We start from the raw sequence: 27,202 nt of genomic DNA on the forward strand, positions 1-27,202 counted from the left end.
TTTTTGAATTATCAATGTATATTTATTCTCCCCCCCCCATTAAAAAAAATATCAAAGACCCATTAATAATATTTTTTTGTCACTAGTAGCAAGAAGAGAAGGTCCCTAGTATTGTACTGTCTTAATTGAAGTCATTATTGTATTGGCAGAAAAAAACATCCTATGTACATTTTGCACCAGTTCGAAAGAACTGAAGTTTCCATTTACATATTGCACAAATCATGGTATCTGTTCCTTGGTAGCCTTCCTTGGTGTCGAGCCTTTTGAGAAGCCATCTGTGGCACCAGTCCTGTGATGCGCTGCCTCTTTCACAAGAGCTACTTTCTGGTAGCCCATACAAAATGCACATGAGCAAAATTAGGCACTTTTGGACTGGGCCATTTGCTTGGCCTTACAGAGGTTTGCTTTGCTGGGCTACAAATGGGTTTGTGGATCTTTCTCGCCTAGTTCGTTTGGCTCCTGCTTTGAGATACTGGGTAGTTCAGGACCAGGAGAGGACTGTGATTCCAGGTGCTCGACTGCTGCATAGCATACCATGGCCACCACCAGTACAGCCAGCACAATATAAAGTTTGACGCTGACACTTAAGAACGTGCTGTAACCAAAGGCGATGACAAACCCCAGGGACTCCCACAGGCGATAATTAGCAAAGGCGGCCTCCTTGTGCTTTTCAAATAACACTCCATAGAGAGCTGTAAACAAATGGAAAGAGAAGAATTAGGCAAAACTTTATGTTTGAAGCCTAAATCTGACACCCATCCAGGTCTGTAACTGTAGCAGCAGTAGCTAACCCTCTTTCTCCCTGGAAAAGGTCATGCTGCAAGAAAATACATGATGGATGTCTTCTCTTTTTGTACCAGGAAGCTGCTTAGGATCACACAACGTTGTAGCTTAAACCATATACTGCTGGGTTTTGAGTTTACTGTGAACTGGTCCATCGCCAGGCAACAGTGGTCCAGGGACATTATAAAATGATCTTTGTTCCTTGGTGTGGGAAATCTCTCTCGCCTGCTTTTGGAGGGCGACACCTTCAGCCGGTGTAAGGGGCAGAGACACGAGAGCTGCAATGCTCAAGAGTTCCTTGTGAAGGATTGTTAAACCACTCAGAGAATTGTAGCTCTGAGTGGAGGAAAGCAGGGGCACCCTGACAAGTGACATCACAATTCTTTAAACGTATGGTGTGATTATGGCCAATGTTATCCATGCTCCTAGCAGTATCTTTAAAACAGTGCTACTTGGAATCCTTACGCATGCAAACTATGGGCTCTGTTGCTGCAGGAATGAATATATGAACTAACCCATGATGACGTCAGGCAGTTCATGTCTGAAAAAAGGATAGGGGTATGGTAAGATCTGGTTTCAGTTCTGGTATGTAATATACAGAGGCTGCATAACTTCCCGGGATGATCCACACGTCAAATGGAAGTGCCTATGTTTATAATTAACCTGTTAGAAATGCTACATTGGGGAGGCTGCTGGCTAGAACATCTGTTCTACTTTTAAGAATGCAAGAGCTGCTGGATCAGGCCAAAGGCCCATCTAATCTAGCACTACTGGTTCTCATAGTAGCCAGCCAGATACCCGTGAGAAGCCATTAAGCAGGACCTGAATGCACAGCTTCTACTCACTTGTGATTCCCAGCAACTGCTACCCAGAGGCTCACAGCCTCTAAGAGCAAAGGCAGAACATGCTCAGGCTCTAACATGTTTAGAGCTCTTTTTACATCCTGCTGAAGAGGATAATGGTGTTTTTCAGGCCCATGCAACTCTTTAAACAGCATAGACTCATAGAATTGTAGAGTTGGAAGGGACCGCAAGCAGGGCCGTCTTTAGCAGATGCGATGCCGGGGTGCAAATATCCACCCAGCGCCCCCAAATTACCATGGATAGTGTTGGGGTGGCCATAGTTGTGCACTGCCAGGCATTGGGGGGGCGCAACTCTCCCCCATGCCGCTGCGGGAGAACAATCCCCGCAGAGGCTTGGGAGTTGTGTCCCTCCTAAGTTGTGCCCCTCCTAAGCCTCCTCAAGAGGAGCGCGATCCCCGCAGAGGCTTGGGAGGGAAGCTGCGCGCCCGCCATCCATATGGTTGGCGGGGCACAGCCAGCGGACGTGCAGGGAAAGGGGAAGCCGTCAGCAAAGCCACGCAGCTCCCCCACTTGCTGGGGCGCCCCTGAGAGGCCGGCGCTCTGGCGCGACGCACCACTAAGCCCTATGGGAAAGATGGCTTTGACCACAAGGGTCATCTGAATCTTTTGCCCAACATGGGGTTCGAACCTGCAACACGACTACTGCAAAACTCCAGCATGGAAGATGCTTGTGTGTGCATAATAGTATGCATATTATTACATACGAAGCAGCTCTTATAGAAGAACAAATGAAATAAAGCAGGCTTAACTTACAATACAGTGAGGTGCCAAAATATGACACGCGCTTTTGGATAGATGAATCTGAAAATGTGGAGTAGGGCCAGGATTCAGGCATTTCCCATTAAAATCCTTTAGGGGGAGCCCTTGGTCAATATTAGATTCCACAACCACAAGAGATCTCTTGGAACAGCTACTTGCTTAAACCCTGATAGGAGTTAATTTTTCAGTCTCTAGAATTCTCTTTGGAACTTTGTAATGAAACTCTGTTAAAGTAAGAGCTGAGTCATGTAACTGATAATTAAACTGAGCAGCTCCTGCCTACCTCACTTTGTGTGTAATTCAAAAGCACAGGGTTTAATTTGAATTCTGCTGTGGAACCTGTTTTCAATGGCAGACCTGTGCCCTCCAGTGTGAAGTAATAATTAGGAAGAGTGGCGCTCTGAACACATGTGGAGTGTTTCTTTCTTAGAAGCAGCAAAGATAAGATACAGCTTCCACAATTGATCAAGTACCACAGGCTACTGTTTTTGGTGTTATTTTTTTTTTGAATGGTAGAAGAAGCAGCGGTTGATAATTGCAAGGCACTCTGCACATGTTCACAAATCTTCTGTTGATTATTCAGGGCTAGTCCTATCTCAAGAGTTATCATTTTATATTTACTACATGGAGTTTCAACTTCAGCTGACTTGAGCTGAGCTTCTTATTATTTCTTCGCATTTCCCAGATCCAAGAACTAGTAACTATATCGAGTTCTGGGGTTCTGCTCCCATGTTCTGGAGTTGAACCTTGGCTCAAAAGAAGGCCTGCATATCCCTTAACAATGTACTGTATTTTTCGCTCTATAAGATGCACCAGACCATAAGACGCACCTAGCTTTTGGAGGAGGAAAACAAGAAAAAAATATTCTGAATCTCAGAAGCCAGAACAGCAAGAGGGATGGCTGCGCAGCGAAAGCAGAGATCCCTCTTGCTGTTCTGGCTTCTGGGATAGCTGCGCAGCCTGCATTCGCTCCATAAGACGCACACCCATTTCCCCTTACTTTTTAGGAGGGAAAAAGTGAGTCTTATAGGGCAAAAAATAACAGAGGATTTCCTTTAAGCAAAGTGCTGCCTCCTGTTCAGAAGAATACAGATACAAGTTTGTAAAGGCATACCCTCCAACATTTCTCTGACAAAAATAGGGATGTCAAGTGCTATTTTTGCTAGAAAAAGAGGTGCTGGAACTCACGATAAACACATCCCTCATAGAATGGCAATAGTGCCTACCTGAGAGGTGCTGGAACTGAGTTCTGGTGAGTTCCAGCTGAAAAAAAACCTAGGGTGTCTTATTCCATACCCTCCAACTTTTCTCCAATGAAAATAGAGATGCCCTACCATATGTTTCTCTGATGAAAATAGGCACATCCTGGGGAAAGTGGGACATCCTGGGATTAAATCAGAAACTAGGACAGCTACTGTAAATCTGGGACTGTCCCTGGAAAATAGGGACACTTGGAGGGTCTGTAAAGGGTGTCCCTTTCCCCAATAACTTCATAAGTTTAGTCATATCCTCAACATACAACATAGAACTTCTCCAAGTTCAGAACATATGCTTCTACATATCCCACAGTTCTGTAATGTGCAAAAAGAAGAAATAGATCACAGCCACCATATCTCCATGTAAGGCCAGGACCTTCCCTAACCTGCTAGCCTCCAGGCATTGTTAGACTGCAACCTCCAACAGATGCAGGTACTTGGCCAATAGTCAGGGCCAGTAGTCTAGCAACATCTGGAGGGAAGGCTTGCTTTATGCTTCCTGGTTTGTTGAACATTCACCCTGATTTGCTTACAAGGTGCTTATGCTTCTTACAATTCAGCATGTGTTCATTCCACACTTTTCAGTGCATTTCCTCATCACTTTCCAAACTGCTTGAGCTTTAATCCACTTTAAATGTGTAAGTCTGAAGTCCTGTTATGTGCTCGAAGCCTTGAACCCCTCCTGCAAAATATTTGCGGTCTGGACCGGAGGCACCCGGAAGTGTAGTTAAGCCCTTGGCATGACCTCATCTAACCTGTATGTAATCCTTGCTTGGTTCAGCTTTGTTGTTGTCAAAAGACTCTCTTGCCCTGACATTCCCAGGAAATGAGAGAGAATGTATGTAAGGTGGCACTTTGTAATGGAGCGAGATCTGTTGGTGAGGTGTGCAAGTGCTTGTATTTCGCCTGTGTAAGCAACGTGGTGACATATTTAATCTCCATAGCTAATTAGTTTAGGATTTATTCCTTGGATGACAGTGTAAATATTTCAACATATTACAAAAGGTCTTTCTAGCCTTTAATCTTTATTTTTTTCTTATGCAATGTTATTTTAATCTCTGTGCCCCTCCCCTCACACACAGCAGGGATAATAAACATTTCAATTAGCTCCTGGTTATCAGATACAGTGGATTCTTGAACTTAATCCATTCCAGAAATCTGTTCAATTCCTGAAACTGTTTGAAAACTGAGGCACGGCTTCCGATTGGCTGCAGGAGCTTCCTGCGCTCAAGCGAAAGCCGCATCGGACATTTGGCTTCCGAAAAACATTTGAAAATTGGAATGGGAGTCGATTTATTGGTCAACTAAGCCGTTTGAGAACCAAGGTTCCACTGCATTCCTTTTGACTTAGCACACAGCCTGCATTTGAGGAGTCCTTTCAAACCTTTGCTCTCTGGTCACATCCACAGCACACATTTAAAGCAAATGGCTTCCAGCAAAGAATCCTGGGAACTGTCATTTACAACTCACAGAGCTACAATTTCCAGTACCCTTAAACTGCAGTTCCTGGGATTCTTTGGGGAAAGTCATGTGCTTGGAATGTGTGGCAAGGCTGTGCTCTCTCTCTCTCTCTCTATGTATACAAACGAATACCAAATGTGGTAAGTGGTAATAATGAGAGAGTATTTCTTCATTGGTTATGAATGCAATCTCAGATGAATAAAGGAAGGGGCTTAATTTCCTGACACATAGGTATTGAATTACAAGTGTTGAATTGGGTTATGCATAACACCTGTGGCTTAATGCCAGTGCTGTGAGCTTCTGTCAGGAGTCGCTACATGCCCAACTATCACTATGTGGAAAGCTGTGATGGTTCTCCTTCCTGTTGTACATGGAAGATCATTTGTCCATTTACTGTATTTATTTTTCCCAATTTGAACTATAAAATGGTGGGGTTTTTTAGTCAAAATGAGAGTACCCCTAAACATTTTTTATTTTTTAGAAAAAAGCACTGTGGCTTAGCACTTAACATGTCAGGAGGAAATGCATCAACAAACCAAAACTATGTTTCATTTGAAGCAAAATAAGCCAGATATGATTCTGTAGCATTCAAAGATTTATAGAAAAGTTTGCCAAAAACATAAAATGCTATTTAAGTTTTAACCCCCCCCCCCCCGTGATGTTACAGCATACCTGTTTTGGACCCAGGACTCAGCTACATTAATCAAATTACAACATTAAAAATGTGTTATAACACTGTGACATCAGATGGTGCTGTAGAGCTGAAATCACAACTCAGTGATATTTTCCACTGTGAGCTTTACAATGGTGTTTTGTTTTTTTTATATCTGTGTAGATCTAGCCCCAGTCTTCCAACTCTTTCTGCCAAGGTGCATTCTACTCAGACATATCTCAGGAGCTTCCAGACGGGTGCTCCTCATGCACAGAAATGTTTCACAGCATCCATGTGATGTCAGCATAGAATGCCAGCCAGCATAAAAGTGCCCACCCCACCACTTAATTCAAGTTACCCTTTCTAGGGAAAATCTAATCAGTTTTTAAATTTTATTTTAATAGCTATTACCAACTCCCATTTGCAACAGTCAGTTTGCAATATTATGCCCCCATCTGGAAGCACTGATAGTTACTGGAGTCTAGAGAATCTGCTTTCACTGAGACTAAGGCCACAGAGTCCCATGCACACTTTCCTCAGAGTAAACCCCATTGATCCCAGTGGAACTGACTTGCATAGAGTTGTGCTTGTGCTGCCAGTCTTCCATGATAGAAAAGGCTTACCATTGGTCTGCGTCTGCCAGATAGCATCAGCCATACCCCACAGGGCAGGGAATACGAAGAACAGGGCAAGGTGGCTTGGGCGAGGTTTCCAGAGCAATAGTCCTATTATACAGGCAAGGTTGAGAACTCCACCTGGAAGATGATGAAAGATTGAGAGAAAACAATAAAGAGTTTCAGAAGTAGGCCATTTCAGATAGTGAGAATTATATAGCTGCACCAGGCCAAGGTCCACATTGTGGATTAGTTTCCAACAGTGGCAGCCGCCCAGGTGACATTGGAAGCAAAGAAGCAGTATCAGCAAGGCTGGCTATGGTATAAAGTTGAAGTAAGCAACCACCTGGGATGTCAAAATTCCAGCTACATAAATGTTTTGGAGATCCACCAGAGTGCACAGAGGGGCAATGAGGCTGCTTAGGAGCACATTGGCTGGGCAATGTACCCTGCCGTTCAGGAAACAAATCAAGAGTCTTCTCATTTCCATTGGCCCCCAAGGTCACAGAGGGAAGGACCTGCTATCTCTTCTGCTGGTTGCCTGGAGGAAACAAACCTTGAGTCCTGGTTCAGATGACATGTTGGCTAAGCCAAACCACAGCTTAGCTCACCATGGTGTTGCAGCAGGAGGATTGCGGGCAAGAGCCACAATCTCTTCTTTGGGGTCTCTCATGCCCACCCATTCTTGCTTGGCTTGGCTTAGCCTAACAAGCCAGCCAGCCCATTGTCAAGTAATTTAGTCCTGGCATATAATGGGCACCTGTCAGCCTAATGATATGGGTGAAGTAGGCAGCAAAATGTCAGCTGATTTTCTCAAGAGTGAAATTTTATCCAGGATGTGTAGTTGGTAACATTTCTTTTAAGTCATATTAGATGTGAAGTACATTCAGTTTGGAGAATGTGCAGAGCTAGCTCATTAAAAAAAAGTCCAGTGAAACATGAGAAAGAGAACCCCAGGAGACATAATTTGCCAGGAGTGCCAAGTTCTCCAAATGTTTCTTCATAGTCTGCCCTCCCTCCCTGATGTTGGTCAGATCAGTGCCTTAGCAAGTGCTGCCAGTTGGCCCTATAAATTATATTATTGTCAGATCAGCACCTCCAAAAGGGACAGGCAAATATGTAGCTTATTGCTTCATGACTGCAGAAGCCATGACACCTCCCTGTTCAGGGAATGCCAGTCATTAGATGAAAGGAAGGGAACCTTCTTCTCCCCTGTCCAAGACGCTGGGATGGGATTTGTTTGTGGGTCATTTCATTCAGGATTATGTGGTATAAATCAGTATGCCATGCAACCACTCCAAGAACCCCATGTGGACACACAAAAGTAAAGTTTCAAATGTAGGAAATACAAAGGGGACCTGCAGCAAAATGTTGCTTTGTGGAGTGCTTCTGCTCAGATTTCCAACCAACCAGCCACGTTATTTTCTAGGATCCCCTATTCCATCTCCATTTTCCATTCCCTGTTCCCCCTCTTAGCCGTCAGTGAGCATGCTCAGGGTGACATTGATTATTGTGTTCTGTTGGCACAAGAATTTTCACTTATGCAATGGAACTCTTTCTCCTTCCCTCATGCACACTCTGTGCTCTCTCCAAATCTGCCCCGGAGGGTTCGGAGAACCCCCAGAACACATTTAGGGGTGTACAGGGGGAGGAGAGGGGGGGAACATTTTGTTGCACAAGAATAAATCTTTTCCTGACAGAATGTGTTTGTTAGTATTACATTGGATACAACCCTCAGTCCTCGATGGACTGTTTTGGGGTCCTCACCCTCAATATTATTTTTTATCCCCCTGCAAACCAGCTCTGCTGATACCACTCTCTTGTGTGAGACTAGTGCTGCTTTGACTGCTTCAGAACTGGCACCCAGAGAATTGAGATTGCTATTAGTATATGTGATTCATGAGTTGAGAACCACCTTCTGCTGTGTTAGAAATGCTGAGACTTTCTCTGAAGTGACTGAGCAAACAGACATATTTGAAATTCAAATTGGCCAAGACTGTTTCATTCCCAGTAATGAGGGGAGAATCCTCATCTGGACTGATCATGTTTTTAGCTAGTTCTTCATTAAATTATGCCCCCTGCCTCTTAGTATGAGCACACCCAATTTTTCACACTAGATGAGCCCCCCGGTTCTCTGTTAGCCTTTACATACCCATTGCAAATAGAATTTTTCTGCCAGTAAATTGGGAAATCTTCCCAAAGAGCAGGGAGCAGAGTGAATTTGCAGCCGAGAAGCAGATCATCACATAGCCGACAAAATTTATCCCAAGGGCACAGGTCACATAGGACTAGAGAAAAAGAGAAAGACACACAGGCGCACATGGCATTATTATTCAAAGCAGCAACGTTGTTTCTGTCATCTGAGGCTTAGGACTTCGTGTCTCTTTCTGAGTGGTGGGTGAATATTCATACAGAGAAGATGCGATCTATAAAGCACAGCTCTGTGCCTTGCCGTAGGGCCTCCAGATTTAATGTGTGTGCCTGCTGTGCAGTGATGGAGTTGAGAGACGGGGGGGGGGGGATAATTTGCTCATGTGCCATACATGTTATCAAATGCTAAAGCAGCAGAAGAACTGGGGATGTGTAGGGGGAGGAGTTGACACACAGCGCTTCCAGGCTGTCACTCTTTTGGGGTGGGATTCAATCACATACCACCAGTAAGTTCAGGTTGGGCAACAATAATTGATTTGGAAGGTCTTGCATAACATGCCTGCTTCCCCCAAAGATGGGATTTTTTGCAGTAAGGAAAGTGATGGGTAAATGCACTGGGAAGTGTGGATCTAGGATAACACTTGCCAGTAACATCATAAACAGGCTGCCTGGAAGTGTCCACAAGGTAGATGATTGCCAACCATATGAGTAACTCTTTGGCTTCCTGGACATCAGAGTATGATGCATTTAATCAGATGGAGACCACAGAAGCAATATGCTAGTACTAAAAATATGGCTAAGATCTGCATCATTAAAACAAAAAAAGCACCATAAGATCTGCTTGTATGCTCACTTATAGCTACCACTAAGCTCACATTAACCTTGTATCTTTTTGATACTGTACCTGTGCATGCCCATGCAGGGTATGCAAACTGTCAGCCAGCTAGATTTGTGCGACTATAGGGCTGTTTAGGAGGCAATGCAAGGGCTACCCAAATAAGAAATACCTCTGTGATATGCAAGGCACTCTGGTTGGGGGACAATATGGACAATAAATCAATAAAGCAAATCCATCAATATGGCAGGCAGAAAGATGCCTTTCTCCTCTAGGCTTGATGCCAGAGACATGGCCGGCAGAGAGGAATCTGCAGAGGGGGACGAAGAGGCAGAGGGAAATAGAAACTTGATTCTTTCACACAACAAAAGTGAGGTAAGCCCTTCTCGCTCTGGAACGCTGCCTGTAAGTTTTTGCAGCAGCGCAGAGATGAAGGAGCAGGATGCAGACGGTATGAGGTAGTTGGATTCAACTCCCGAGGAGAAATTGGCTGCACCTGAGTCTCCAAGAAGTAGGAGGCGGAGCAAGCGATTAGAACCAAGGAGGACCAGCAGGAAGCGAGGGCGGGCCTGGGGTATAGCTGGCCTTGGGAAGGGCAGGAAGCCAGTCAAGTCAACTGACTCCGACAGTGAGGAGTGAGCTGTGGGAAGCTTGGATTGCTGGAAGCCTGTTATTGCTAATAAACCTCAACTAGTTAAACTGCCAGCGTGTTGTGTCTTGTGTGAGAGAAGTGACCTGACACTTGACTTCCAACCCATGGCAATTGCTCCTTGTATCAATGTTTCCCCATTCAGATCCAACGCCCTCTGATCCCTGCAGCACCGAGTGGTTGTCCGCTCCCTCTTTCCCTCAGCAGGTCACATAAGAACATAACAAGAGCATCATAAGAGCCAAAGGCCCATTTAATCCAGCACCCTGTTCTCACCCTGGCCAACCAGATGCCTATGAGAAGCCCACAAACAGGACCTGAGTGACAACAGGACCGTTAGAAAGTATTGGAGCCACATGGGATTTATTTGACTTCTGATGGCACATGATTTTCATCAGGTCTCTCTGGTCCCTTGGTGGACCTACTGGTGTGTTATGTTTGATTCCTGCTCTTCCTGGCTAATGGCATCTAAAACACTTTCTTCACTGACTCCAGAGGCTTCTTGGGCAGGTTTCAGGTATTCTCAGTAGGGCATCCATCTGTAGTGGGAGTTGGGACTCAAGAGTCCTGAGTGTCCCATGAACATTTCCCCATGTATTCATTGAAGAACTCAGGGTAGGTGATGTAACAACCACATTTCGCTCGCGTTCCTACCTTGGTGTAGTCGCCAGCAAGGAATCCTTGTTCAAACCCGCTGTACATGGTCAGGGGAATCAGGAGACACTGGCGTTTATCTTTAAGATGCCGAAATGTTGCCATGAAAGTGAAGCACAAGGAAGGTGTCTCCTTTTTCTCACCCTCTGCTTGGTCGTCTGTGATCCGATCCAGAAAAATAGCAACTAGCAACACAGCTAGCACCCCACTGCCTGGATGCATTGGAATAAGAACCAAGTCCCAAAGTGACAAGCAATTCATAGATTTATTCTCAGAGCTCAGTTATGGGTTTAGAATACTCAGTCAATAAGTGTTTTTAAATTCAGCTCTAGAGGCCAAGAGAGTTTAAATAAAATCAACTGTTTTGACGTCTCTGTCTTCAATATCAGGGCATCCACCATGCACAGCAAACTGCTCTGCTGTGTCATTTGTGCTATGGCAGCTGGAAAAACCAACTGTGCTGTTGCATAAGACATATTTCTTACCCTTCCAGGTTAGGTCAGAGGTTAAAGAGAGATCAGCATGGGATTGCATCTGTCAACATTGCCTCTAGATGAATTTGTTTCCTGAGCCTCTGGCTTCAGAATTAGTGACAGTCTTTTCCAAAGCATATGTGAAGAGGGAAATTATACTATGGAACTGGAATGTTAGACTTTATTTCATTAACTGAGGCCTGAATCACTCATAGGCCATACAATTTACAATTTACAGCTGAAATGAATATTCATGAATACGCCAAATTTGCTGAACTTTCCTGTTAAGTTCTGAGCGGGAAAATTCATATTCAAAATCTGAATCAACAATTTGGAAGATGAAATCTTGACCCGAAAAATTAAAATTTGAAGGCTTTGGAACTGTTAGTATTTTCTGACAGTTATAATTTTGCCTGGGGGCCTCTATCATAACCAGTCTTAGATTTTGCAGATTGAAAGCTGTCAAATACTAAAAAGCACTGAATATTGTTTATCAAATGCTGTAAGATTTTTTAAGTGAGTTACAAGACAGCGATCAAAAACAGTTAAATTATATTGCATACCATAAAATACTGTCAAATACGTATGATATATTACAAATGGTTTTCCAGGAAAAAAAGCACATCAAGGGGTTCTTAGATGATAAAATCAATAATGGCAGACAAAGGTCCATGAAATACACTTTGCCCACCACTCCTTTTCTTCCTCTGCAATGACCATCCAAAGTGAAATGTTGGAGATGATCTGGTGCACACCTTCTATGCTATATGTTAAAGCTTTAACAGCTAACACTTTAACAGTTGTGGCTTTCCACAAAGAATCCTGGGACATGTAGTTCACTTCTGTTTACCTAGGCATTTGATGGCTAAAATACATTCTTCCTGGCACACCTGAGATAACTGTTCTTAGGTGATATCAACTGAAATCGCAAGCAAACAGCAAACAAACAAATGGTGTCTGGAAGCACCTACCTGTGTAGATTCCCAGCAGAGTGTAGATTAAGGTTTCGTGTGGTTTTTTTTGAGCCACAGTGCTGTTTGTAGCATTTACTCCCGTGCAATGTTCTGCACCACAGCACAGATCTGCGTCTGAGTGTTCCACTAGGCCATAGGAAAAAGAAAAGAGCAGTGGTTGTTAGTGGTCAAAATCAAGACCATAATTTCAAGCATACATCCACAATGGATTTCAAGCTGTGTTCCAAAAAACCCTGAGGTAGGTACTTCAAAATCTGATCGAGGTTCTCATCACCAATGAAATCAATAATGGTGGACAGGCTGCTTGAGAGGCAATAGTGGAACATGTCCAGGAATCCTTTGCAACACACAGAAATGCCATAGCCAATTGACAGGGTTCCTTTAGTGGACAAATCCGTGTGGAAGCAGCTGCTTGAGCAGCAGGGCATTTGATGTGCTCCATCAATGCATAGCTGGTCACCGTTGTGCCCTCTGCACTTCAAAGATCAGGACCATCTAAATTGCCCTTTCTGGTCCTATAAGTTCTGACAGTGCCGTAGGGAGCTCACTTGGACTGGCATGAACAACAGTGTAAAAGCCAGATATACAGCTTCAAAGAATGCTGCTTCTGTTCATTAAGCTTTGCTATTTCATATAGTATTGGTATTTCGCAGTTTCAAAGTAACCGTGCCTTTGAGCCATGATCAAATGTTTTGATCCCTTGCCAGTCTTCAAGGACGTTACCAGCATTTTCTAATCTCCTAGCAGTAACTTTTGGTTTGGTCAGCCAGTGGAGTTTTATCCCCTTAAACTAGCTTAAGACTGCAGTTGTGGGACAGGCTCCCCCCCCCCTATATAGTTCCGGTGGCATTTAGCCCTAATCTGTCCCTTGAGGCAGCCTGCTTTTATTGTTATCCCTGGATTTGCTTTTAACTGGCCTACTCCACCTGGCCTGAGTTAACAACCACTGCCCATTTAATCCTTTAACTCCTGTGCTGAACACACACACACACACACACACACACACACACACACAGAAGACAAACCCATAGACTGAATCATTAGAAGACCTAGAATATCAAGTTGGAAGGGACCGAAACGTCCTGAAATGCAGGAATCTCAACTAAAGCATCCATGACAGGTGGCCATCCAACCTCTGCTTAAAGACCTCCAAGGAAGGAGAGTCCACCACCATCCGAAGGAGTCCATTCCACTAGACCTCTTCCCAATGCTCTAGGAAGTTGTCCACAGGAACTGCAAACTGGGCACCCATGCCAATAAGAAAACAATCCTTTAACTGGGTTTAATAGTTTAGATCCTCAGATAGTTGAACAGGAGGTATTTTCCTGCCCTCCCTCCCCTGCAGCCACACTGAGGGGTGGTGGTGGTATCAGAATGCCCTCCAGAGTGATGTAGCTAGGTTATGCGGGCTGCTGGAAGAGGGGAGAATCACGCTAGGCTTTGGTTATTCCATTATCCTTAAAATTGCATCTATACTACTGTATCTGATACAGTATCACACTTTTTTTAAAAAATGATGAAAAAGTGGTTTTATTTATCAGTAGCACTTCCAAAGGCAGATATAGGCAAGGAGGTAGTACCCTGTGGTAATATCATAAAAATGTAAGGCTGTCATCGCATAGCCCTCATTGGATGTGCGAGAGGAGGAAGATGCCAGAGGTTACCAGGAGGGTGGTTTGTGCGTAAGGGCAGGGTGCACAAATGGAAGAGGTAGGATGCAAGGACATGGGAGCGAAGGGGAGAGCAGGTGCAAAGCAGGACTGTAGAACAGAAGAGAGAAGCAGCTTCAGAAATGGGGCTGGGAGGGTGAGAGTTCAGCAGTGGCATGGGGTGGGGTGGGCAAGCTCTAGGTGGGGTTCGTATGGGGGGGGGAATGGCAGGGGAGCTGACAAGTGGTGTAAGCAGGGACACAGCCCCTAGGGTGTGTTTGTGTGTATGTAATATTTACCTTGGTTGGGAGTCTGCTCAAATACAAGGGATGATATAAGATTCCCCCATACTCCAGAGGACTGGAATATCAGAAAGAATATTCCAAAGTACTGGTTGACAATATCTTTCCCAACTTTCCCTGCTTTCCGAGCATATGAGTTTCCAGCGATGGTGAGATATGTGCACTTGGCTGACCAGAGTGGTGCTCCTCCCAGCCCCAAGATCATCGATGTGGGGATCAGTGTGTACCTGCAAAAAACCACGTTGTTTAGATATCTCTTTTACGCTGCTAGCATTCTTGAAAGAAAGGCCAAAGACAGCTTGTTACATCATTAAATTCAAGATGAATTGCTCAAATGTTTACCCCTATACTATAAGGAGACGTATTCATGTGATATAAGAGCCGTAAGGAGCTAGATTGTATTGAAGGTTTGCTGTTAACTCCCTGCTTATCTTATTTTAAGCAATATTCAGAATTCATGTTTGTCTAATACATGATAGATGGAGACCTCAATATGCATTGGACTTTTCACCAGGAAGTTTTCCCCCAGGTCTAGGAGTCTGGGCATAATTGTGTATCAGGTTCATTTCAAGTTAAGTGGGGTTGGAGGGTTGAAATAAGCTCATTCAGCTCTCAACAGAGTGATTTGAAAACCACAACATTAAAGCTGTGCTCATATACCCAATGGAACCATTCAGCACATCTCTGCTAAAAGGGCTGGGTCAGCTTTGGGATTCTTTGGAGCAAGAGGAACACCATTCTCCAGCCTTCTCTCTGTGTGTCTCATTATAATGGACTCTAGTCCAGATTAGGGGTGGTATCAATTCTGACCACAAAACAGTCATAAAGAAGCCTACTGGAAAGAGCTGTTTCTCTTCCTTATGTGGATGCATATTTTGGAGGCCAGTTTGTATTGGATGGTCACAGGGAAGCTCTTGCAAATGGAAACAGTGGCTGCGTGGCAATGGCCCACTCCCTAGTGGCAGCCATAATGTGGACCGTGGCTCACTCTGCGGCTCGCTCACATTGCGTTATGGGATATTTCCACACCACTGTGAGATATTGCTGGCAGGGACCCAGAAACCACCCACATTATAGAAGCTGCTTTACATATTACAGCAGGTTGGGGGACCTGTGGCCACCCAGATGTTGCCGGACAACAGCACCTGCCATCCTTGATGATCGACCGTGCCAGCTGGAACTGACAAGTATTGGAGTCCATCAACATCTGGAGGGCTGAGGGCCCCCACCTCTGTATTGCAGTCACCACAAAGAATTAAGATATGAAGATTTTCTGCTCATATAATCCCCCTCGCCCAACTTGGTTTTCAGCCTTGCAGTGATGCCACAGTCATTCTATGGACAAAAGTCTGGCTGCTGATGGAAGTAGACCACAGTCCCACAGATCTCATCAGAAGTAGGCTAGCAGCATTACCAGCTGGCGTAGAAGTTCCCCAAAGAGTATGTGATATAGCAGCACATGGAGCCCACAATGGTCCACTTGCACCCAAGCTTCTTAATGAGGATCGGTGGGAGAAACATGGAGGAGAGGATAAGGGCTGCATAGACAACACTCAGAGAGGCAACGCCCAGGCCTTCTTGAGAGTGGAGGCTGCTCTATAGAGACAAAATGAAATGGAATCAAAAGCTTTGCAATAAATAAGGGGACTTTGACTGGCCGGGGTGGGTGGGAGAGAGAGAAGTCAGCAAGTCCTTAAGACAAGGACTTAAGTGGAGCATTTGGAAGCACAAACACTGCAAAGGACTAAGGATAATATGGAGAGCAAGAGAGACATGAATGACACCTTGAGCTCATTGGAGGAAGAAGGGTCAGAAATAAATGCAACAACAACAACAACACAAAATATGAAAATAAGTTAAAAACCATTTTTAGAACAAATGTCCAACGAGGACATGACAGAAGTCTATAGATTGATGCATGGTGTCAAAGAAGTTGATAGGAGGGAGAAAGGTTTCTCCTTCTCTCATTATATCAGACTCTTCTAGCTCCGATTGGTAGGAGGTTCAGGGGAGACAAAAGAAATGAATAATTTGATAATGCAATTCACTTATAGAAGGAGTGATGGCCACTAGCTTAAAAGAGAACTAGGCAAAATCATGGGAGCATTGTCTCCCAACAGCTATTAGCCATGATGATGATGTTGAACTTTCATGTTCAAAGACCACATGCCACTAAGAAGAAACAGTGGAAGAGGGCTGTTGACTTCCAAAGGTCTCTATGGTGCTAGACTAGACAGACCCTTAACCTGATCCAGAAGTTTGTGTGATCTCTAGGGATTTCTCTTCTGTTATGGAAGACCCATGCTACCTTTCACTGGGCTAGCATCCCTGTTGCATTATATCCCCACAGATCGTCTTCAAAGATACCCCCTTAAAATGTACACTCCACGACAAGGTCCACCTACCTGCAAGCTCTGGAGCCCTCCATAAGCAGTAAATAGAAACAAGAATCCAACCGAAACCAGAATAATATTCTTCAGATGCTTCTCCATTTTTGGGTCCCACAAGATTTGTTTATTGCAAGGTTTTAGGTGTTCACTGAATCATTCCAGATGAGGAGTCCAGGGAAGGGGGAGAAATGACAGCCAAGCAACAACTTTGCTTCTCCTGTAATGCAAAAATGTCAAGTCAACCATCTGGGCTAAAGCCAATGAACTTTACCTTCTCCAGCATTGAAAATACTTCAAGAACTTGTTACTTATTCACTTGTTAGACGAAAAGGGTTTTAAAGATGACTTGATTATTTGCATAATTTGTGCCCTTTAACACCCAGTTACAAAGTGTGTTCAATAGCAATAGCGTTTTTCATATTGCTCTTTCGCAACGTAACAGTGCGAAGAGCTGGCACAGAGGAATGAATGCCTTTTGAATAGCATGTGGGTGGGATACAGTTACAGGTTAGCCGTAAAGGGAAGTGACTGAAAGGTCACTTGGAAGGCCTGATTGCTTAATTGCTTACAAGGGAGGTATCGTGCCTGTTATTAATCCAGAATCTTAATATGACAGGGTAACAGGGCACTGTCATTCCTTCTGGGCAACAACCACTGCAGATTCACTGCATGCAAAAATAAGGATAGTCCATGAAATCATAATCTATCTCCCTCTTCTGCAACTAGGGGCAGGCCAGTTTCAATTCCTCACTGTTTCTCACTTTTCCAATCTTAAATTCAGTTCTCCACTTTTCCAGATCAGTTTGAGATTATTATTATTTTTTAAAAATAAAAACTCTCATGAAAATCCATCGGCATTTTAGTACAAATTTCTTCCAGTGCACAGTTTTGCTAAGCATGTACTATGCATGTTTGTATGTTGTTTTCACTAATATATGTGTTTTATACGCACTATGCCCTAGTATGTGCATTTTTGTACATAATACTTGGCTGGAGAAAGACACTGCAAAATTTTGAGAAGTGTGATTTTTGAAGGATGCCTGTATTTTATTTCCCATATTGTTTTGAAAAATGCAAATTAGATTAGTTTTTCTTTAAACGTGGCCCACTCTGGAAGAATGGCAGACGCAACTGATAGACTACATGGATTTGGCAGAAATGACTGGCAGAATCCGAGACCTGGGAGAAGAGATAGTGGAAGAGGACTGGAAAAAGTTTAAGGACTATCTACAAAAATATTGTAAACTGTATGAATGTTAAGAGGATGCAGGACAGAAAACAACATAGCATCAGCAACCTAGTTGAAAGAAATATGAGAATAAGTGATGTTTAAGAACAAAGATGAAATTTGGACTAATATTATGTCTAAATTAAATATCTAAGTATTTGATAAAAATATCTAAAGTTGGAGATATAATAGTTGAAAATTACAAAATAAGAGCTGAAATAAGGTGATAAATTGCTGCTTATAATTTTATAATTGGGAATGCAGGAAAGGGAGATGTGAGGAAGTCCGAAAGGTTATGGAAATATGGTTTTTGGACATTTGATTCTGTTGTATTTTTTCTATTCTGTGTTAATCTTTTTGCTTTTTTCTTTCTCTTTTTGTTTGTTTTATCTTGGTGATGGTATTTTATGTGTTTGGTGATTTACTGTTTAAAACCTTTAATAAATATCTTTTAAAAAAAAGTTTTTCTTTAAACGTGAACTGGATGAAAATTATTCCCTGTTTTTTTTGGGGGGGAGCCATGTGCTTTCAATGTATGGCACATGTGTGTGTGAAAGTTATTCATTGGGAAGAGCCCCACCTGCTCCAGTGCCATGCCCTCCATTTTTGGTGTTTAGACTACAGCTGCTGCTGCTGCTTATTTAGCCAAAATGACACACCACACACACACTACCACACACACACACACACACATGGTATTTGCAGGCTGGGGGGGGGGGAATTTTGAGCCCTGCAGAAGTACAAAAAAAATATTTAGAGAGAAACAACCCAAAGGGGGGAACCCCCCCAACAGCCCACTAGAGCAGGCATAGGCAAACTCGGCCCTCCAGATGATTTGGGACCAGAACCCCCATCATCCCTAGCTAAGAGGACCAGTGGTCAGGGATGATGGGAGTTGTAGTCCCAAAACATCTGGAGGGTTGAGTTTGCCTGTAGAGACTGTATGCTCATTGGCTTTGGAATGCTGACTGTTGGGGGTCCAGCAGGGCAGATGAAAGATTGGTGGGGAGGGAAAATGGAATGGAGGGGCTGGAAACCTGACAAGGAAGTGCTGTACCCCACACTGCAACATTTTGTTGTAGGCTCTACTTGTTCATAGATTTAACTATTCCATTGTATCTTTCAATCTTCTAAAGCAGGTGTAGGCAACCTACGGCCCGTGGGCCGAATGCGGCCCAATCGCTTTCCCTGTCCGACCCACGGTCGGTCCGAGAATCAGCATGTTTTTACATGAGTAGAATGTGTGCTTTTATTTAAATGCATCTCTGGGTTATTTGTGGGGCATAGGAATTTATTCTTTTTTTCCTTTCAAAATATAGTCCAGCCCCTCACATGGTCTGAGGGACGGTGGACCGGCCCACGGCTGAAAAAGGTTGCTGGCCCCTGGTCTAAAGGAACAGTGTTTGTAAACAGTGGCACCAAAAAGTCTATGAAATGGAAGGAATAGCAGTCCTGCCCACTTTATGCATTGGATAAAGTGGCCCCAAGCCCACAAACAACTATGCTGCAATAAATTGACTAAGTGTTTAAAGTGCCGCAGGACTTTTGGTTGCTTTTGCAGCAACAGACTGGCAGGAATTTCCTATACAGGGTGGAATCTCCTTGGGGAATACTAAGCAGCCAATGAAATAGCCACTAGAGGGCAGCACGGTGTTGATTTTCAGCAATGTAGGCGGAATGGTAAAGAAAATCAGCCTTCGCTCCAATATTTGAGCTTCCAAGATGAGGCAGGACTCCGGAGTTTCCTTTGGTTGCAACTACACTGTCCAAACAGGCAAAAAACAGCTTTCCAACCAGAGGATATCCTGTTAATACATCGTTAAAGTGACTTGACATGTTCTTGCTCCCTTCTCCCATTCAACAGCTGCTGCTTTGAGAGAGTGGGCAATGAACTCAATGACACCACGACAGCCCAAATGTTACTCGAGAGATGTGTGTGCGGGAAATGCAGGCTGGTGGCAGCCACATGTTGGAGGGCTTAAAAAAAAAAAAGGATTAGGCAGGTTTGTGGAGGGTAAGACTATTGATGGCCACTAGCCATGACAGCAGTGCTCTGATTCTGTACTTCTGAGTACCAGTTGCTGGAAGCTGCAGGAAGAGAGTGTGGTTTTGTGCTCACGTCCTGCTTGTAGGCTTCTCGCAAGCATGTCATTGGCCACTGTGAGAACAGGATGCTGGGATAGATGGGCTTATGTCTCCTGAAGTTAAAAGGTAAAGGGAACCCCTGACCATTAGGTCCAGTTGTGGCCGACTCTGGGGTTGCGGTGCTCATCTCGCTTTATTGGCCGAGGGAGCCGGCGTACAGCTTCCGGGTCATGTGGCCAGCATGACTAAGCTGCTTCTGGTCCTACCTAAATCTGCTTTGTCAGGGATAGGCACCCTCAGACCTGGGAGCCAAATGCAGTCCTTCAGAACTCTTGGCCTAGCTGTGGGGACTTTGCCAGCAGCCTGGCCACACCCCTCACTGGCCCTCCTCTGGCCCTTTTCTCATGATTTGGTCTGTATGGCATGTGCGCTTGAACCATGGCAATATCTCTTGCTTGCCTGGATGAAGAATATGGAGTCTGGTGTAAGTCTGACTACACCACTTTCTTTTCTTTTCTTTTTTGTATATAATTTTTATTAGTTTTCCATTTAATAATATACAATCACATATTGTTATCCACTTTACCTCCATGGCTCTTTAGAGCCCACTGACTTCCTTCCCTCCTGCCTAATGGCTTTCAAAATCAGCCTTTATATCGTTGCATTTTATACATTTTCCAATTCTAATTTCACTCATTACGAAAAAATACATTAAAATTTAAGTTAAAATAAAGAGGGAGAAAATTTCTCATTACTAGTCTTCAGATAACCCTGCTAGTGTTGTTAATTGCTTACGGTAATCTTTCAAATATTGTATAAATTTGCTCCAGTCATTTTGGAATACAGTGGTACCTCGGGTTAAGTACTTAATTCGTTCCGGAGGTCCGTTTTTAACCTGAAACTGTTCTTAACCTGAAGCACCACTTTAGCTAATGGGGCCTGCTGCTGCTGCCGCTGCACCGCCGGAGCCCGATTTCTGTTCTCATCCTGAAGCAAAGTTCTTAACCTGAAGCACTATTTCTGGGTTAGTGGAGTCTGTAACCTGAAGTGTATGTAACCTGAAGTGTATGTAACCCGAGGTACCACTGTACTTGATAATGCTGGTTTTGGATTTTTCCTGTCAGCTTCACCAGTTCCACAAAGTCCATCATTTTCATCTGCCACTCTTATTTGGTTGGTAGTTCTTGTTGTTTCCATTTTGGGGCTAAAAGAATTCTTGCTGCTGTTGCTCCATACATAAACAGTCTTTTATCTTCCCTTGGTATCTCTTTACCCACTATACGCAATAAAAAGGCCATGCTCAATGCTGGTATGTGGCTCCTGGCAGATTGCTCACTGAGGAATGCGGCCCTCAGATTAAAGACAGGCTGACACAATGTGGTTCATTTGGAGAATGGGAAGGCTCAAACTAATCCCTGTCACTCAGGCAACCTAACTACATACAGACAGCAGAAGTGCAACCCTGCAGCTGTCTGATTTGCAATGAAAGGTGTGCATGTGTGGAGGGAAGAACACAATGCTCAATGGTCTGAGCAACACCACATTGCAAGGAAAACCAGTGAAGGAGGAGACATCCAGCAGTTGTTGTTTAAAAAACAATTTCAAGGCTTGGAAGGTGCAAATGACCTTGTAGACTCTTTGCAACAAGGTGATATCTCACAGATATTTTTATTCATTATTTTATTCACAGATGAGGAACCTGGGATCCTTCAGGTGCCATTGGACTCCAACTCTCAGCAGCCCCAGCCAATATTCAGAGAGAGTTTCAGTCCAGCAGCATATGGAGAGCCACAGATTCCCCATCCTTGTTCTAACTGTTGTCAAAGTGGGCCTCCATGGTACGGACATTGGTTGCAGGAAGCACAAGCACCCATTGGGCATCTGTTTCTCAGGTGCATAATTTAGCCATGTGTAAAAATGGGAGCAGGGACGCAGGTGGCGCTGTGGGTTAAACCACAGAGCCTAGGACTTGCTGATCAGAAGGTCGGTGGTTTGAATCCCCGCGACGCAGTGAGCTCCCGTTGCTCGGTCCCAGCTCCTGCCAACCTAGCAGTTCGAAAGCACGTCAAAGTGCAAGTAGATAAATAGGGACCACTCCGGCAGGAAGGTAAACGGCGTTTCCGTGGGCTGCTCTGGTTCGCCAGAAGTGGCTTAGTCATGCTGGCCACATGACCTGGAAGCTGTATGCCGGCTCCCTCGGCCCATAGAGTAAGATGAGCGCTGCAACCCCAGTCGGTCATGACTGGACCTAATGGTCAGGGGTCCCTTTACCTTTAAAAACAGGAGCAGTTCTTACCGTGCACAGAGTAGACAGGTGAGAGAATGTAAAACATAGGAGGAAAGCACACTCCCAGGTCAAGCAGCCATCCAGGCCAGGCCAGACAATTTAGAGATCCTTCCTGCTCCAGTGGTCCAAATACTCAAAAGTGCTTGAAAAACAGTTCACCAAATGGCCACAAAGGGTCCTGAATCTTCCTCTGGAATGTGAAAATGAGCTCCTGCTTGGGGCAGGACAGGCTTCAGGGAGCTGGTATTGTATTACATTCCATCAAAGTGAGGCATAAACTGTGATGGACAATTCCCAGAGATTCCCCAGGTGGGTGACATCTCTGACCCTTTGGGCTGATACCGGTGGAGTGAATCAGTTTATCCTCTCGAAATGCTCACAAAACCAGGGCAGTGAAATTCCACAGTGTAGATCAGAGTCTTAGAGTCTTTGCTGCTTCCCAGGACATGAAAGCTCCCCCGCCCTCCATCAGCCCTGTTTGGCAGCTGATTTGAGATCAGTCTGGCTTGCTCCATATCTCTGTCCAGGGAATGGATTTTCCAACTCCCCATGAGTCAGGAATGTGCAGCGTCTTTACCACAGAAATCTGATAGGGCTGGCATTTATTTATTTTTTAAGTTTGTACCAAGCTGTGAACATGTTCCATAGGCCTGTTCTTATCAGTCCTGACACCCTTTCATTCTTTCTGTCAGGGCACCCAAGATTAGGTTGCCTCCTAAGAACCAAACAGGCGTTCTGTCTCAGTCTCAGGTCTTACGTACATAGGGAATTCAAAAAATGTCCCATTAAAAGCTCTCATACCAAGAGAGCGTAGAAGTGAGAGGAAAAGAGAGACGTCATCGAGATTAATGATCCCAAAATCAAGGAAGTTCATCTTCACTTAGATTTTTGTTTTATAGGAACGTAACTGTGTCCCAATTCCCCCAAAGATCCAGCTTTCCTTTTTATAGTCTTATCTGAAAGATTTCACAATTTTGTTGTTGCGCTTCCATTCTTTATGTGAGCGCACTGGTCGCATCAGCAATGTTAGGGTTGTTTCCAATGCTGCCGTCTTGCTAGCGCAACTGATTTCTGCATGCAGAATGTCATTCCTGCATTGCAGAGGGTTGATCTAGATGGCCCTTGGGTTCCTTCCAACTCCAGAGTTCTACAATTCTATGATCTAGTAATCTTCTTTTCAGCAGTGCTCACTTCATATTTTTTTATATATAAATTTTTATTAGGATTTTCTCATTTTTTAAGACAAACACACAAAAACATAAACATCAACATTACACACAACTAACACATATAATTTCAAAATCTTATTTTCTTAACCACTTTCCCGGACTTCCCCCACCTCCCCTTCTTGCATCCCCATTCAAAATTTAGCCCAGCAAGTTCTTTGTACCCAAGTTAATCCCTTATTAATATTTTACTTAAATCATCTTAATTAACCCTTTTCAAACTTCTATACCTCATTTTAATGCCCACATAACCCCTTTTTCTAAGATCGATCCACATTCCCTTTCACGAAGTTCCCAATTATTAAAGTATTTACAAAAAATCCTAACAAATAAAGGCATATACTTGTAACCCTTTGGATCCTAAGGCTCTTCCCCCCCTCCCCCAGTTTTGATCCCTAAAAAATTGTCCTTCTATCTAACAGTTCTCAGCCTGGAGCTCGCTTCAATCTTCATTTCTTTTTACCTTCTGGAAAGACTGTGGAAGCATGTAGACAATTAGGTGGACTCAGTGTGCCTTTGGAATGGCCACAGCTCCAAGGGGCAATCTTTTTGATCAAAGGCAAAGACCCATCTGATATGAAAGTCTATCGTTCCCAGAGCAAGCGTGTACTTTGAAAAGGGCTACGTGACTCAAGACAATCACATGGCCCCAGTTCATGTATCAGGAGAAGAAACCACAAGCTTGTGTCAAAACAATGTCATCTTCTATTCATAATCTTACCCTGGCATTCATTCAACTACAGGATGAGAGATTGCTCTCATTGGTGAGTTGCACAACCGGTCTTCTTCACTCCTTCACCCTCTACATCTCTGTGTTGCTGTGGTTTTATATTTACTCGTCTCTCACCCCCTCAAAGAGCTAATTATGAATGGTTGTTTCCTTACTGGTGTGCTTATTCTTGGAACACTTTGTCCAGAGTTGTGCCACACTCATGATGCATACAGGCTGCTGTGCCAATTTCCCTGTGTGTCTTGGGAAAAAAGGAAGAAGGGTGCTATGTTTTTCCTGCCCCAGGAGAAAATGGAAATGTTTGCAAGGTGGAGATTTGGGCACAGTTAGGTTTGATCTGTGTCTGCTTTTTGGAGTCAGGTTTCCCGCCCCCACCTATATCCTTTGAAAAGCACCCTTAAAAGAGGTGTCTAAAAAATAAGTGCAGCCAAACCCTGCAAGGGTCACTTGAGAATCTCACAAGCTGATATGTTTTCTCTCTGACATGATTGTGTATTTGGCTTTCATCTACAATGTTTTATTTCATGTTTTAGGTTGTAAATTGCTTTGAGAATTTTAAATATATATATGTATAAAGTTGTACATAAGTGATTTAAATAAATAAAATCAATTTCCAGCACCTGGTCCTAAGAGGCTCACTGACTCAGGCAGTGCAAGTAAAGTACAACTAACACAATTAGTAGCCATTGATAGCCTTATCCCCCATGAATTTGTCTTCTCAAGCCATCCAGTTTAGCCATACAGCATATGAAATCCAACCCTCACTCCCTTTATTCCGTCCCATGTCCCATTTCAGCATTCTGTTCTGCAGTAGCTGCAGCCTTCCTAAAGCTCTCTAGCCTAGAAGTGCCCATTCCAGCTGGCAATGGCTCTCCAGGGTTTAAAGCAGGAATCTTATCTAGCTGTGCTTCCTGATCCTTCTAGCTTGGGATGCACAAGATATTGAACCCAGGATCTTCTGCATGCCACCATGTGATCTGTCACCAACCAATGGGTCTCTTTAGTGAGGTGGAGACATCGTTCTGTGGCAGACCCCATGTAAGTGGAGCCTCATTTCCACCTAGGGCAGAGCCTGAAGAACCTGCAATATATTGCACACACTAAACCAGGGGTCTGCAACCTTTAAGACAAAAAGAGCCACTTGGACCCGTTTCCGAAGAAAAAACAACTGGGAGCCGCAAAACCATTGCGACATTTAAAACAAATATAACACTGCATATATTGTTTCTTACCTTAATGTCCGATCTGACAGCGGGCGGGAAGGTGATGTCAGGACAGTGCGTGACTAACACATGCACCGCCCCCATGCGACATCACAGCCAGTACAGCGCCCGCCACAGTGGGGAGTGTCGGGGCGCACAATGCGCCTCCTCCCCTCGCTAGTATCCACCCCGGAGCCGCGGCAAAGGTGTAAAAGAGCCACATGCGGCTCCGGAGCCGCGGGTTGCAGACCCCTGCACTAAACCCTTGGGTTTTCTTTCCTTCTCCCCCATTCCAGTGTATTCAGTATGAGTTACCTTTGAAAAGCCTTCTCGCTAACTGCAGACACAGCCGTGATGGTAGGCCTCCCAGGATGGTGGCTCAAGAACCTGCCTTTCTCAGGATTTGGCAGCACCTGTTCTTCCGAGGCTCAGCACTGCCATCTCCTAGGTCACCCCAAAGCAAAAGGCCACTTCAGGAACATCCTACCAGTCTCTCGCAAACCGCATTGCATAACTTCATTTTGCATTTTTCCTTAGCTGGAAACACCTTGTGAGTCTCTCAGTTCCTGGTGCACACCCACAAGGAGAAGAGCAAGAACACTGAGTGTGTCACTTGCAATGTCCACATCCTTCTTTCATGACCTATATATGTCACAGGCAGTTCCCCCACGCCTGCAGGATCAAAGAAGGACCGTGGAACAAAATGGTTTGGTTCTGGGAGAAAGGTAATGCATCCAATACGCCTTACCTTTTCTTCCTTTCCCACCCAGTAGCTTGCTAAGGGTTTGCCAACACAAGGGTGAAGATGCCATGCTATGCAGGCTGCCTCACAAAAACCAGGAGAAGTTTAGTGGGCTCTGTAACCCACACATCTTTGCTATAGGAGTGCATAGCCTTGGCCCATGGCTCTGTTAACAGAAGACGAGAGCATCAGCCACCCCTTGAAACAGTGGTTTTATTATTATTTTTTACAATAGTGATGCCCTCCCCTCCCAATTAACATATTGTTACATGCCACCCCAATCTCTGCTGAGTGGTGCGAGATTCCAGGGGTCTTGGTACTCACCCAGGGTTTATGTTTCCTTTGGAAAAATGAGGCACAGCAGAGACTGAAGTGTCTCTATGAAATATGGTTTATTTACACATGAGCCTACTGTGGAGAAAGTTCAGAGCATTCACATCTCAAGAAGGCCTTGCTTCCTTTAGAAGTGTGGCCATGGATTCCAGGGCACCATCTCTGTGTCTCTTCCCCAGCTTATCTTAGCTAGCCTGGATGGAGTTCTGTCCATTTCCTGCTTCTTCTTCCCGGAACTTCTTCCAAACGCAAGTCCCCCTTTTGTTTATATCATCACCTACTGTCACCCTGGCAACCCCTGTTTACCAAGCCTGATGCAAAATAGCACTTTCCCCTGTTGTTTACCACAGGCAAACTGTAATCCTACACCAAAGCTACTGGCCTTTTGCGTTACTAGCTAAGACCAGGGCCCAGGGAGGCTTCACCCATTTAGCTGTCTCACACTGAATCCCTCGGTGGCCCAGTCTGCTTTCTTTTGTTAGGCAAATCACTCAACCACTATTGGTGATTACCTCATGAGGAAGCTGGTCAATGTTGTTAGCATAAGCTTAATCAGTGCTTTTTTCTAAAAAAATGTTTAGGGCTACTCTCATTTTGACTCAAGAAAATCACCATTTTATAGTTCAAATCAGAATAAATAAATAAATACAGTAATTGGACAAAAGTACAAACATTCACAAAATGTTTAGGGGTATGCGTCCCCTCAGGAAAAAAGCACTGAGCTTAATCAATGGGTTTCAGTATTTGGCACAGTTTTAACCAAACTTTGATTCATTCTAACTTTTACTAAAAATTATTAATTTTACTAATGCCCATGCACCCACGACTCTGGGACCCAGACATGTAGCAATATATCCTCTGAGCAACTGAAACAAAATGATAACCACACTTTCCAATCGACAAG

At 44.2% G+C, this 27,202-nt stretch overlaps 1 protein-coding gene across 3 annotated transcripts; it reads right to left on the minus strand.

Annotated features, from left to right (window-relative positions):
- On the minus strand, positions 1-25,694 carry UNC93A (unc-93 homolog A). 3 transcript variants are annotated; one of them, XM_083496552.1, is made up of 9 exons: positions 25,539-25,694; positions 16,481-16,682; positions 15,490-15,671; positions 14,073-14,302; positions 12,122-12,250; positions 10,678-10,889; positions 8,541-8,676; positions 6,398-6,529; positions 1-692 (listed from the first exon to the last, which is right to left on the minus strand). In XM_083496552.1, the coding sequence occupies exons 2-9, from the start codon at positions 16,565-16,567 to the stop codon at positions 415-417; spliced, it is 1,386 nt and encodes a 461-aa protein (XP_083352678.1). In that variant the 5' UTR covers positions 16,568-16,682; positions 25,539-25,694; the 3' UTR covers positions 1-414. The 3 variants fall into 3 exon arrangements, with proteins under 3 accessions (XP_083352678.1, XP_083352677.1, XP_083352679.1); XM_083496551.1 differs by lacking the exon at positions 25,539-25,694 and adding an exon at positions 16,758-16,922; XM_083496553.1 differs by lacking the exons at positions 15,490-15,671; positions 25,539-25,694 and adding an exon at positions 16,758-16,922.
- Positions 25,695-27,202: the final 1,508 nt, after the last annotated feature.

The sequence above is a fragment of the Podarcis liolepis genome (assembly GCF_965112155.1).
Source record: "Podarcis liolepis genome assembly, chromosome: 3".
Taxonomy (NCBI): domain Eukaryota; kingdom Metazoa; phylum Chordata; class Lepidosauria; order Squamata; family Lacertidae; genus Podarcis; species Podarcis liolepis.